The sequence below is a fragment of the Brassica oleracea genome, chromosome C4 (genome assembly GCF_000695525.1).
Source record: "Brassica oleracea var. oleracea cultivar TO1000 chromosome C4, BOL, whole genome shotgun sequence".
NCBI classification, from domain to species: Eukaryota; Viridiplantae; Streptophyta; class Magnoliopsida; order Brassicales; family Brassicaceae; genus Brassica; species Brassica oleracea.
The window spans coordinates 38,327,285-38,341,406 of record NC_027751.1 but is presented as its reverse complement, the minus strand read 5'-3'; the positions used below and the strand labels follow the sequence as shown (position 1 = coordinate 38,341,406).

Below are 14,122 nucleotides of genomic sequence, written 5' to 3'. Positions count from 1 at the left end.
CGTGGATCCCATCGCCACGTGAAAACTTACAATTGGTTTTTTTTTTTTTTTCAATTTTTTGTTAAGCTGAAAAAATAAAAATAATAAAATAATCTAAAAACTTACATGGGTTATCGAGCTGAGAGTATCGGCATTGCTGATGCTCTTAGACTCTTAGTTGTGTTTAAGTTTTTTTTTTTTTTTTTTTTTGAACAAAGCTTAGTTGTGTTTAAGTTGCGGTCTCAAATGGGTTTGATTCTGTTTCTTTTCCTGGGTTTTAGAAAAATAGTAATCAAAGTGGAATGTTTCAAAAAAAAATAATAATAATTATAATAATCAAACTGGAATTGGTTATTTATGGTGGGTTTAGTTTAGTATATTGTTTATTTACTTAGTTTTTACCGTTTTGTAAAATGATAAAATACTTTTAGTGTGTATATTTTTTTTAAATCTTGTTAATTTACATTCCCGAAAACATCTACGTAGATATGATTGTCTCAACTTGTTTAATCTGATAGATTTGCTTAAATGTTACAGAAAGTCAATAAAACTACTCGATGTGATTAAATTATTGAAAATAAGATCTGACAGTAGCCATCATAGTTCTCGTACACGTACTTATCCCAAAAAACGTTTACTTCGGCAAGAATAAGAAGATAAAAAAATGTCTATGTAGTCATGCTAAATTATGTCAATTTTCTTTATTATTTATAGTATGAATAATTTATGAGAGAATCTGTGAAGTATATAATTTCGTGAATATGTAAAGTTTTAATTAAATGGATCTGAAACATTAATGAAATATTGCATCTACTTTAATACTAGTTACTTTGGGAGAACGTAAAATTGAAAAGCAAAAAATTAGTATCACTGAAACTGAATCACACACAACATTTTACCGACAGAACAAGTTGTCCTGATCTCTATCTATATAAAGGATACGGTCTTCGCTTCACTTCATCATCGGCGTTCGTGAAAAAATACTTTTTTAAAAAGAAATAAAAACATATATCCTTTTTCAGATTTTCTCTCACACCTTATTTTCATCATCTTCACTCGAATCCTGGAAGAACAAAGACACACCCAGAAGAAGAGATGTCTTCGCCGAGCAAACGCAGAGAAATGGATATGATGAAGCTGTAATTTTCTTATACTCCTTTCTCCCTTTTTTTATGATTTTGATTTGTGGGTTTCTTCAAAAAAGTTAACTTTGATTTGGGGTTGAATGATTTGATCTTTGTCTCCAAAGGATGATGAGCGATTATAAAGTGGAGACCATCAACGATGGCATGCAGGAGTTCTTTGTTGAATTCAATGGCCCCAAAGACAGTATGGTTTCATTCTCTTTTTTTCATATCTTAATCGAAGACTGGTTGGTGCTCATGATTGATGATAGGGTTTTGCAAATCATCCATGATTTCTAAGATTACTGTATCTTGTTGTTCTGATCTGTGTGTGGTTTGATAAGTTTTACCAAACAATTATCTCTTTTTGTTGTTCTGATCTGTGTGGTTTTGGTGAAAGGTCTGTATGAAGGAGGAGTGTGGAAGATAAGGGTTGAGCTTCCAGATGCTTATCCTTACAAATCTCCTTCTGTTGGTTTTATCACCAAGATTTATCACCCTAACGTTGATGAACTGTCAGTTTCATTCTTTTCCATTATTATTTATTTATTGGAAACTGCCTCATCTTGAGAATTTTCTACATCTTTTGTCTCTCTTTTGTTTGTGCAGGTCCGGTTCTGTTTGTTTAGATGTGATCAACCAGACTTGGAGTCCTATGTTTGGTAAGTGCCAAAATTAAAAGATCCAATTCCAGAGGTTTTGAAGGTTTGGTTTTAACTTTTTATGTTTTGGATTTGTTCTTTATTTTCTGCAGACCTTGTGAATGTGTTTGAGACATTTCTGCCTCAGCTTCTTTTGTATCCAAACCCATCTGATCCTTTGAATGGAGAAGCTGCTGCATTGATGATGCGTGATCGTCCTACTTATGAACTACGAGTTAAAGGTAAACTCAATCAGACTCTTCTAGTGTTATGAGAGAAGGGAGAAAAAAAAACTGTCAAGTTTCTTGAAGGTTTTTCTTTAATTAGTATCTTGAACTTGTTGTTAACGTGTGGTGCGTTGTTGAGATTACCATTCGTAAGCTAAATGTTGGTCTGAATCATTTGTGTTTCTCTGTTCTAATCGATTATTGCTTTTTCTTAGTTAATGTGAGAACTGGTTTTTGGTAAGTCTCGCAGCTAATGCAATAAGTTCATGATGAATAAAAAGTTTCTGATCATATTAAAGTTTAGAATTCTATTTAACTAAAGAGGTGAATAACAAATATGATTGTACAGACTTAACCATAGGTTGATGAAATTTGATAGGTCATTTTGATTGTGTGATGTTTGGTTTCAGAATACTGTGAGAAGTATGCAAAAGCAGGGGAAGGTTCAGAAGATAAGTCTAGCGATGAAGAACTAAGTGAAGAGGAATATGGTTCTGATGACAATGAAGAAGATGATGATGTTGCAATTGCAGGCAACCCAGATCCTTAAACCGGGATTTGGTAGACGACTTGGTTTTTATCTATATCATGCATTTCTATTTATATATATATAAATCGCCGAACTGCGAAATCTGTCTGCTGTCTCTCCCTTTGTGTTTGTTCGCCTGTTTAAATGTACCGGTTCCGAACGTTTGTGTACATTATTAGACCGAACCGTATTGTTGAATCTTTCCGATTTCAAATAAACGTGTCATTCCGGTTTAGACCGATCATTGGTTCGATAATCTTTTTCTTACCCGTTTACCTTTTGAAGAATTACCGATTCCGGTTTTAACCGTACCGAATTGTTTAATCTTTCTGCTTCAGATAAACGGTACTTCGATGACTATTCTCTCTCTCTCTGCCTAAAGCAACAGAAGGTTTTGTGATCTGCTCCGATGAATATTCCGGCCACCGCTCATGAACCGAACGTTGTCTCCATCAACGTCGGAGGCAGAATCTTCCAGACGACGAAACAAACCTTAACCTTAGCCGGAACCGATTCTCTTCTCTCCCAACTCGCCACTGAGTCTACTACTCGTTTCGTCGATCGAGATCCCGCTTTGTTCTCCGTCCTTCTCTACATCCTCCGTACGGGAAACCTCCCCGCGAGATCAACCTCCTTCGACGTCCGAGATCTCATCGAAGAGTCCAGATACTACGGAATCGAGCCCTTCCTCATCGACTCCCTCTCGAATCCGTCCCAGTTCGAGGCCTTCGATCTCCGTAAATCCCGCATCCTCCAATTAAACGGACGAGACTCTCCGTCAACGATCGCACCGGCGAGTAACGGCGGAGGAGGCCTCCACGTGGCGCACGGAAGCAAAATCACTTCCTTCGACTGGTCGTTGCGGCGGAAATCGACGGTGCTGACTAACTTCTCCGCCGTGGATTCGCTTCTGGAGATCTCCCCGGGAGTTTTAGCGGCCGGAGCCACCGACTTCCCCGGCTTGCAGATCATCGATCTCCAAAACGGCGGAAACGTACGGACGACGCTGAACTGGGAGAACGTGGCTAGCTCGACGGTTCAAGGCGTAGGCTCTTCCTCCGAGTTTCTGTTCGCTAGCTTCGAATCTAGCAGAAGGAACTCGAATTCGATTATGGTGTACGATCTCTCCACGTTGTTACCTCTCTTAGAGCTCGACCGTCGCGATATCTACGGTGCTGGAAATGATTCTGCGATCCCGTCGAATAAGTTGAGATGGATTCAGAGCTGTAACTTGCTGATGGTCTCTGGCTCTCACGCTAGTCCGTCTGGCGTGAGTGGTCACGTGCGGTTTTGGGATGTTAGGTCGAGGAGTATGGTTTGTGAGATTAAGGAGAGGGAAGATTGTTTCGCTGATGTCGCTGTCTCGGAGAATCTCTCAGCGGTTTTCAAGGTTGGTGTGGCTTCAGGGGAGGTTTTCTACATGGATTTGAGGGGTTTAGGAGTTAAGGATCAGCCATGGGTTTGTCTTGGGGAAGAGAAGAAGAGAAGTTTTAATGAGAGGAAAGGAGTTGGGTGTAAGATAGAGAGCTATGGGAATCATGTGTTTTGTAGTAAAGGGAGTGGGATCGAGCTTTGGTCTGAAGTGATTACGGGTTTGGTAGGGAATGCGAGCCGGGATGTATTAGAAGAGAGGGTTTTTAGGAAAAATTCGTTCGCGGCGGATTCAGGAGAAAACAAGATTACTGGATTGACGTTTGGAGGGAGCAGGATGTTTGTGACCCGGAAGGATCAACAGTCTATCGAGGTTTGGCAGAGTCCGAGTCGTGGAGTATCGATGTAATGTCCCCCAGTATCAAGCGGGTAAGGGTATGAATTGATCTATGGTTGTTTGATGGTGGTATGAGAGTGTACAATGGATTAAGAATATATTTATAAAAATTAATCTGTTGGTGAATGATCTTATTAAGTAAAGAGGCTGGAACAGAACATAATTAGATAATCTTTTACTTCCGGGCTGTTAAGTGTAGGGAGAATCTCTAACTTAAACTTTAGAACAGAAGGTGTGGAGGCGGGTAAAACTTGGGAAAGCTTTTCCACAGGAGGAATGGTTCAAGTGAAACATAGGCTTTTCTTGTTCTAAGAATAAAGATTTGCTAGGAGTCGCTTGGGTGCTAAGATAATCTATTACTCTGATGGAAAAGTATTGCTTAATTGTAGCTTTCGCTTATATTAGAAGCTTGATTTGAAGCCAAGTTTAACAGCTTAGTGTTGTGGCTTATGAAAAAACATGTGAAGTCGTATAATGAACCGGCTAATATTTGCATCTCAGGCGTCAGATCTTTTGGACGTGGTTCTAAGACATAGAGTGCTTGACCACCTTTTAGGCTCCAAGCGTCTGAGGTTTTGATTGTTTTAACTTTTAAGTGAAATGGATGATTAGAGTTGGAAAGTAGAGCCCATGGAATCAAATAGAGGTGCTACTCTCATTGTCCAGAGTGTTCTGGTTGAGGATCGTCGTCAGTCTTATGTGGCCAAAGAATACATTATCGAGTCTCTTAGAGAGAATAATTTTTGGTTCGTGTCTGAGAAGTGGATGGAATTTTGATTGATAAGGTATAATATTAGAGAGAAGCTTAGACCGATGATTTGTTGCCAACCAAAAGAAAAAAAGGAAACAGAAAATTTTAATTTGTTAGGGACAATGAGACCTTAAAGAACCAGAAATCCTTTTTCTGTTTGCGATGTCCCAGAAAACTAGACAACATGTGAACAACAGTTTACACTTCAAGTCCCATTTTTGTTGCGTCTTTGAACACAAGTCAGTCACCGAGGTCCATCTCTACCGGTAGATAATAATTGTTGCTCTTGCCTTTGGAACAGGTTTATCTACCTGAGCTAGTTCTGTAATTGGAGAGGCTGTTATTACCGTTACCAACTTCGGATTCATGAAACATGATACCGGAATATGGTATGGCTCCAACAGCCATTTGCAGTTCTCCAAACATATTATTGTTATCTCTCTGCTGCGAATAAGTCGTAGGATTCATTTGCAGTCCTCCGAACATATCATTGTTGTCTCGCTGCTGTGAATAAGTCGTATGATTCACTTGTGCCATCAGATTAGGTTGGGAAGCTGCCGGAAAACCAGAAAAGTAACCATTGTTGTGAAACGGAGAACTCTTGTCATATCCTTGTCCTCCTGTGAATCCTGTCTGAAATTCATAAAGATCAGAGAACTGAGGTACTACTGGTGGTTGCATCGGTTGGTAGTTGTTACTTGCTAAAGAAGTTACCCCTTGGCTTGAGGAAGGAAACAACGAAGAACCTACTGGAAAGCTCTGCAACGTTGGCGATGAAGACAGCTGTGGCACATAGGGTATCGCAAAGTTATCATCTTTCTTTGTTTCGGATCTGTTTTTGATGGTGTTGGCTTCTCTCGTCTTCTTTTGTCTCTGTCTTAGCTTTGGAGCTTCAATGGCCAAAACAACACTCTTCTTCTCATTAATGGCCGTCGCATTCTCGATCTCGATTTGCGCAACAATACCTTGTTGTCCTTGTTCATGACCGCTCCTGAGAAACATATCCAACGTTCCAACATCATAATCAAGTTGTTGAGCTTGATCTCCACCGTTCTGCACAACCTCTGAACCCTTCTCTTTAGGTTTGTTCATCCTTTGACAAATCTCGTCCTGTTTCCTCTGTTTTTCACTCTCCTCCTCTTGTCCTTTTGTCTTCGTTCTCCTCTTCTTCACTGGTCCCGCAGCAACCGCTCTCTTCTTCGGAGGTGGTCGAGACACAACATGTTGATCCGATGGTCCATCCAATTCAGTGTTCATCCAATTCATTAAGCTCTCTCTAGAAGCTGTAAGATCATCAAGCAACGTCTTCATAAACATTCCAACTTCATCCGTCTCCATTACCGTTTCCTCTTTCTTCGTATTCTCCTCTGCACAAACAGTTTTCGGTTTCCTTCTCCTTACTTGTTTAGCTTTCTCAGGCTTACTCTCATCGTTCTTGCTCTTTCTCTTCCGGGTTTTCACAGGTTGCTCCGTAGACACTGTTTTTGTTCCATTGTCTAGCTGATTAGAGTCAAGAACAGGATCTGTGTTATGAATAATCGGTTCGTGAGTTGAAAATGAATCCGGATCGTCGCTTGAAGAATCATCATCAAAGTTGTTCTCCTGCCTTCTGAAATCCCATTTCTCACTAAACCTTGGCTCATCCCCCATTCTTATAAGATTCACTTTGTCTCAAATCTTACAGATTTCAACTGCAAGACAAAAATAACACACCAGCATGTTGTAGTGTATCGAAAAGGATCATATATATACATAAGATTGCTAGAAAACTTCACGCAAACAAGATGAACACAAAGACTAATATATCAACCGCAGTTTTTTTCGTCTTTGCAAGCATCTAAAGAAAGAATGCATTTATAGCAGAAAATCGAGTCCTAATCTCGATGAATCTCACTCTACTTGAAAACTAAACTATTGTAAGCAGTATTTTCAAGAACTAAGCAATAAAATGTTAAGAGATATATAAACAAAGTAAATTGAGTTTTTTAGTTTCATACCGGAGAGAGGATGTTTCAGGGCAAAGTCCTAATCAACTTCACCATTCTCTCTAATATATCATCTTTTCACTGGTCATCATTGTGTATATACAGAATTAATATCTTTGAATACATGTTTTCGGTTTCGCAGTTGAAAAGGAAAGATATTATGTTTTTGTCTGAGAGAATATATATTTCCATAAGAATTGGTACATTGAATATATGCTGTGCTGTGCAGTGCAGTGGACTAGTCAATGATTTTGGTCATAACTTGCAAGATGATTTTAATTTCCCAAACGTAGAGTTTTTAATCTATAATTAATTCCATTTTTAGGTTTATTGGTGTGAGTAGATATGTCAGACGGGCCCACCCGCGTCTAAGTAAACCAACCCATAGCGGATTCAATTATTCTATGGGCTGTGCGGGTTGGTCCGATGCGGATTGCGGTTTATATATATATATATATGTCCAAGCCCCCATGTCTAGCTAAGTGGGTTTACGGGCCAATCCGCGGGTTTAAAATATGTTACCTTGTTTTCATGTTATAAATGTCATTTTAAAATATGTTATCTAGTTGTGACAAAAAGAAATGTTATATAGTTTTATGCCATTTAAAATGAACAAAAAAAAGATCATTTTTTTGTAAATGATATACAGTAGTGTATTAAATTGAAAAACATTCATACTAAAAAACGGTAAAAGAATTGTAGAAAAACGAGAGAATATAAACAAATATATTTTACAGTACTCTTATCAGTTAAATTATTTACATATAATATGTTCGTTTTTAATTATCATCTAACACTTCTGTTCAAAAATAACAAAGCTGAGAATAAGCAATTCATTAATATATAATGAATTGAGATACAAAAGCCAAAAAAAATCTGTAAGCCTACTATATCAGCTAATACAAAGGAAGTGAAAATTAAAATGTTGAGATAGTTGATTTACAAGATTCACTTCTATATGTTATAAAAATACGAAATGCATTTTTTTCTAAATGTCTTATTCATGCTTGTTTTTCTATTTTTTTCTTCATTTGTATTTTAAATGGCTTAAACTTTTTTTGTTAAAGATAATATTATATTTAAGAAAATATATGTGTCTCATGTTATTCATAATCTTTAAATTCCATCGGAATTCTTAGTATTAGAAATGTTAAGCGGGCCAACCCGCGTCCAAGTAACCCAACCCGCAGCAGGTTCACTTTTATTTTGGTCGTGTGGATCGGCCCACCGCAGGTTGCGGTTTGTATATGTATCAGACCCGCTTCGCTAGTGGGCTATTTTTGGTCTACCTTGACGTCTCTAGGTGTGAGCCAATACAGACTCACAAGATGATTTCCATCATGTTATAGAGCAAAACAAATATTCTTAAAACAATCTACCTTCAAAGAAAATTACAGGTTCCCTTTTTAGTTCTTCGCGTACGTTAACCAGCAACAAAAAGAAGAAATAAAATATTTGTCTTTTTTGGGGGGGTTTTACATGAATTCCTAAAACTAGAAGAATGCCAAAGATTACAAAAACCTAAGCGGGAAAATATTTTGCTAATACTTTAAGCTAAAATGTCTTCAACATATCCATGCAACCTTTTGAGTGCCTCTTTGATCATTCCTGGTGTGGCTATTTTTGAACCCTTGTGCTGAAACCAACATTTCACAATATGTCAACATTAACAAAATCCAGGTTTAAGTAAGAAGGTTACAAATTGTACCTTGCAACTGACGGTTAAGCAGAGTAAACCGTCTCCGGTCGAGGATTGTACCGAATGCGAATCCAAGTTGAGATTACTAATCACATCCATTATCTCAAGCAAAACGCCTTCTCTCCAAACACATCTCAGCTCAATGACCACCTCGTTTCCAAACGACCTGATCCTTATATCGGTTAAACCGGTTTCTGCTGGTTCGGCTTCTCCCACATGGGTTCTTTTCACGTAGCCGATTTCATTGTTTGTGCAATTAGCTGATGTTCTTTCGCCTGCATCATAAGGTTTCTTCCTCTTCACTGTTATTGTCCCACGGGTTTCTGTATCGGTTGATTCTCTGCATGATTCTAGTTCTTGAACCCGTCTCTCTAGTTCTTGAAGATACTCAATTGTATCATCAAGAATCGATACTTTATCGCTCTATTGAAAATAACCAAAAATAACTTAAAACTCATTATATAATATGGATTTACAGTTTTTAAAAGGTCAAATCTCCAAAATAGCATCTTTCTAAGTTTATATCACAAAAATAACACTCAAAAATTAAAATGACCAAAATAGCATTTTTCTAAGTTTATCCTTTGAAAATTTTAATTTTTTTATTTTTCAAAATTTGAAATCTTATCCCCAAAACCTCATTTCTCAACTCTAAACCCTAAACCCTAAACCCTAAACTCAAAACCCTAAACCCTAAACTCTAAATCCTAAACCTCACCCTTTAACTCTAAACCCTAAGTTTGTGACTTTTGATAAAACATTAAGTGCTATTTTTGTGACTTTTGACCTTGAGTGCTAGTTTGGGAACATAAACTTGATTTAGTGCTATTTTTGTCTTTTTCTCTTTTTAAAATTCAGTAATAAATATATATATATATATATATATATACCTTATTGATTGAAGGAATGATCGATCTCAAGATCAAGAACCGTTCATTCAGTTTCTCCCGCCGTTTCTTCTCTGAAACCGCGTGGTTCGCGGTTTCATCCCCAGCCACTGGTGAATCCAACATCAGCTTCTCTTTCTGGTGCACACGTGGAACCTCGAAAATAATCTTCTTCAACATTCCTTGTGATGGTGCTACGATTGATGCGGTTCCACATGATGATGGTGATGGTTTCTTCCACCTTGTGAAGCTTGACCGCTTATCGCAGTTTCGGAACTGTGGTCCAAGGATTAGCTGGTGACTGGTCTTGAAAATTGTGGAGATAACACTTTGGTAATGAACATCATCGTTTCTTGGATCAAAAGATAGCATCTTCACATTTTTCTGTTGCTCTTGGACATGCCCTAACCTTTGAACCCTACCCTTTCTTGCGCTGCAAGAACCTCGTCTAGCCCCTGCTTCAGCAAACGTCTGAGAGACGCAATCGCTGGAATTTAGCGATTGGTGAACGCAGTTACTGAGTTCATCGTCCATGTGCTGCCAACTTTGTACTTGAGAGTTGATTCCTTCGGCCATGAACGAATCATGATCTTCTGCTAGTTGATCGTGTTCGGGATCGAAACCGTTGGTGGTTCTGCTCGGAGAAGTTGCTTGAAAAGGCCGAGTACCAAACATAGGAGCATAGATTTCGTCTTCTAGGATGTGTTGCGGATCGAGGACGTTGTCTATGTGATAATCTGATGATATTGGTTGTAATATTGTAGCGTTTGAATCAGGAGCTTCGAGGAATGATTTCTTCACGCATTGTATTACGTTCATATCCTCTGCAATCTATGAAACACAAAGAAGAATATTCTTACAATTTTGGTATTAACAATTAGATAAACTTTACACATTGTTGTATTAGCACTAATTGGTAACAATTTTTGTATTAACAATTTTTGTATTCATTCTGAAAATTCTAAAGCAAAACAAATTGATTAATTCAGAAATGTGGCTTACGTACGTGTTCTGTGGTACCGATCTCAACGACTCCTCCAAGAAACGGGAAGCAAATTACTGTATTAACCGAAGCGCTCTAAACGCACAAAAGGATAAACGATCGACTTTAGGGTTTTAAATCGCAAAAAATAAGAGTTAGATAGCAACTACAATACTAGAACTTACTTTAGCGAGGAGAGAACGGCTAAAAACTTTACTATCAGCAGTACCAGCATTGCATAGCCATATCGGTTCACCGTTTGCAAAAGTCCGTCCAGGCATTCTGTGAAAAAAAAATTAATGTGAAATGACTCTATGTTTTACCAAACGGTTCTATGATAGCTGAAGTAAAAAAATAATATATATATATATATATATATATACAAAAATATATTTAATTAATTATATATATCTTATATATTAAAACAGAAGTCACAACTTTGATTCATGTGTGATTTTTTTTAAAATAGACCTAATGGACATATTCGTAAAAAGTTATGTTACATTTAATCTCTAATCTTATCATTTAAATTTTGGGCATACCAAAATTTTTATTGGGCTATCAATAATTGAATTTAAACAATAGATGATCCATTGTATTTATAGATATTATAAATTAAATAGATATAATTTAGTATTGTAATATTATATCTCCATATGTTAAATATTTGTCGATGTTAACTTTTAAAATTATAAAGATTTTTTTTAAATAACAAAAATTATATTATCTAACAATGATTAATCTTTAATACCTTAAACCAATGAAAATAAATTTTAAACTATATAGTTTATTTTTAAAAATTAAACAAATACTAAATGTTTAATTATTTACTCGATAATATAAATCTATGAAGCGAAAAGTTTAATTTTTTAAAAACTTTCTAAATTTGTGAAATGTTACAATAACTTTGAATATAAAAAAATATTTTACTAATCTTTATATATATAGTTATGATTTTAACAATGAAATAATAATCCGAATATATATATAGAAGAAAATACAAATACATGTGAAAGTTTGAAACAATCTACTCAATGAAAATATATACCGTAAACTTATTATGTTTTAAAAATTGATAGACACATATATATTACAATATATATCAATTTAGAATTGAAAACAAAATATTTATATAAAAATAAATGAAAACAAAAATTTGCGCGGTTGCACGGATCAAGATTTAATCTACCTTATTAAAGCTAAAGTACATTTGAGAGTTGTTTAGGTATATGAATAGTAGGATTAATAAAAACTGTTTTGTTTGGATGCATAGATAGAGTTAATCCTTTAAATTTTTAACTTAAAAATTCGACATTTAAAAAAAAAAAAAGACAAACTTCCAAGTTAACAAAACATAACTTCCAAGTTAAAAATGCGGCATATATTTCAAAAAAAAATATACACAAAATCTAAACTTAACAAAACATAATTCGAACACAATAACTCCACATATATCGAGCTTACAAACTAACATATCTTCCAAGAATCATAATTACTTGATTCCCTCATTTCACACCTTCCTTATCCAATTTTCAAATAATAAATTATCAAAACCATTTTAAGTATAACAACCGAAATTCTCCTTTTGTGCTAACTAATTTACTTACTTAGGCAACTAATATAGATCTTAGCTTGATTGACTCCACAAAAATCGTGCTATCAAATTAAAAAATATTCCCTTTAGATTACGTATAACCCACCGTAGCAAAGAAAAAAAAGAAGCTAAAATGTCTTAACAAACAAAGTAGTTTGGTTTTGTCGAACAAGCAAAGTTTGGTTTTTCTTAACCAAGTCAAACCCTTCAAAGACACTTGGCGAGTACATGTGAAGTGTCTTCACTCATGGAAGATAAACAACAACTTTAGTGAATCTCTCGAATACGTTCTCGTGGATGAACATGTAAGTTTGATTTTCTTTTATATATATATATATATTGTCTCTTATACGTAATACTCTATCGATTTGTTGTTACAAAATATATAATACACATGATTTTTTAACCATATTGAATTGATATATTTGGCTTCGTGTATTTTTTTCATAAAAAATAATTATTTACATAAAATAGAATATTTATTTTTCATAAAGCTGTAAATTTGTTAAAATCTAAATAAAATATTGTTTTCTCTCAACATTTCAAGATTACACAATACAGTGACAAACTACAAAGTTTAAACAGTAAACTTTAATAATACAAATTCGTTCAACTAAATTAAGGTCTTGAAATGCTTTTATATATCATAAAAATATAGAATCTAGTATCCTATTAAACTACAACGAATTCAAACCATAATTATTTTTAACTTACACTAAACCAAACTAAAATGGAAATCTTATTCTATTTCAGATTCAGACCACATCTTGCCCGAACGAGATAACATAATCTAATGTCCAGACCCTACATGTAATAAAAGCGTATTTTGTCTTTTTATATAAAACTGGCAAAAAGATCAATCTGAACTGGACATGATGCACCAAATAATAAATGTCAATGTTGATTTTGGGGAAGACGGAATTACCCTTCACCGATTTTGAAGACGAAAGACATACAAACCAAGTAGTACCACTCGGTGTCGGCGAGATCTTCCGGCGAGAGTGCAGCCGCGGAAGCTCGTCTACTGACCTGAGATCCCGCGGCGGTTCCAGTGGAAGAAGATTCAGCGATGGAGAGAGACTCAAAAAGCTCTCTAAGCTGCTCGCTCCTCCGTAAACCAAGCTGATCAGCTTTGATTTCCGAAGCTTGAATCGTCTTCCTCGTTTTGATATCTCCGTTATAATATCCATCTCCCCATTCTAACACTCTTTGGTTTTAACACAAAATTTAATCGAATCAGGGAAAAAACAACTATATCATTTTATTTGAAACATTCAAGAACTTAAAGAAGAAGAAGAAAACTCAGAAACTTTTTCTTGAGTTGAAGAACATCACGGATGAAACTTATAAGACGAAAAACAAGATTTGAAGTAAAACATAGAAAGTTGTTTATATGATTTTTCGATTTAAATCAGTAATCTTTTCGTAAGTTTTTTAACTTTCAAAGTTTTTGGTAATATTCATGATAGAACCAAAAGAACTTCTAGCTTCCTACAACAAGCTTAAGCAATGAAGGTTCATAGTTAAAAGCTAACAAAGCTGATTAGTTTCAAGGACTATGTATCAAACTTACCCAGGCTGAGAAGCAGAGACAGACCAAAAGATCGCATAACTCCATTGAATACTTCGAATTGAAATTGCGAGCTGTTTTTTCAGATTCTCAGGAACAGATGTTCTGTTTTGTCCCGTAACCATTGTTTCTTCATCCCTACATCACCGGTGAAACAAAATATGATACACAAGAGGGAAAAGAAAACAAAGAGTGTTTTTGTCCTGATTTAGACAAAATATGATAATTTGTTAATTTATAGCGAAAAATAAGAGAAAAAACAACCTAAAAAGCTTTACATGATTTTATGAAGTATTAGAGATGAAACATATTGGATTACAAGGTTTTTGAGTTTGCACTTACATGAAATGGTTTCGGTTTCCGCCGGCAAAAGACAAATAAACACA

The 14,122-nt window shown here is 35.6% G+C and overlaps 4 protein-coding genes across 5 annotated transcripts; 2 read left to right on the top strand and 2 right to left on the bottom strand.

Moving 5' to 3' along the window:
* Positions 1-927: 927 nt before the first annotated feature.
* Positions 928-2,735, top strand: LOC106342278 (ubiquitin-conjugating enzyme E2 4). Its single transcript, XM_013781158.1, has 6 exons — positions 928-1,118; positions 1,229-1,308; positions 1,504-1,618; positions 1,713-1,765; positions 1,858-1,986; positions 2,382-2,735. The coding sequence occupies exons 1-6, from the start codon at positions 1,075-1,077 to the stop codon at positions 2,519-2,521; spliced, it is 561 nt and encodes a 186-aa protein (XP_013636612.1). The 5' UTR covers positions 928-1,074; the 3' UTR covers positions 2,522-2,735.
* Positions 2,736-2,836: 101 nt separating this feature from the next.
* Positions 2,837-5,407, top strand: LOC106342275 (BTB/POZ domain-containing protein At5g41330). The gene is made up of 2 exons (XM_013781155.1): positions 2,837-4,300; positions 5,321-5,407. The coding sequence occupies exon 1, from the start codon at positions 2,910-2,912 to the stop codon at positions 4,278-4,280; it is 1,371 nt and encodes a 456-aa protein (XP_013636609.1). The 5' UTR covers positions 2,837-2,909; the 3' UTR covers positions 4,281-4,300; positions 5,321-5,407.
* On the bottom strand, positions 5,323-7,143 carry LOC106342276. Of its 2 annotated transcripts, none has more exons than XM_013781156.1 (2): positions 7,017-7,143; positions 5,323-6,710 (listed from the first exon to the last, which is right to left on the bottom strand). In XM_013781156.1, the coding sequence occupies exon 2, from the start codon at positions 6,667-6,669 to the stop codon at positions 5,323-5,325; it is 1,347 nt and encodes a 448-aa protein (XP_013636610.1). In that variant the 5' UTR covers positions 6,670-6,710; positions 7,017-7,143. The 2 variants fall into 2 exon arrangements, with proteins under 2 accessions (XP_013636610.1, XP_013636611.1); XM_013781157.1 differs by lacking the exon at positions 7,017-7,143 and having other exon boundaries at positions 5,323-5,652; positions 5,734-6,856.
* A 1,228-nt stretch (positions 7,144-8,371) lies between these two features.
* On the bottom strand, positions 8,372-14,122 carry LOC106337763 (transcription factor GLABRA 3). The gene is given in 9 exon segments (XM_013776887.1): positions 8,372-8,595; positions 8,598-8,640; positions 8,713-9,126; positions 9,594-10,421; positions 10,597-10,668; positions 10,758-10,854; positions 13,092-13,373; positions 13,740-13,874; positions 14,079-14,122. Coding segments are annotated over 9 exon segments (1,899 nt in total). The 5' UTR covers positions 14,081-14,122; the 3' UTR covers positions 8,372-8,569.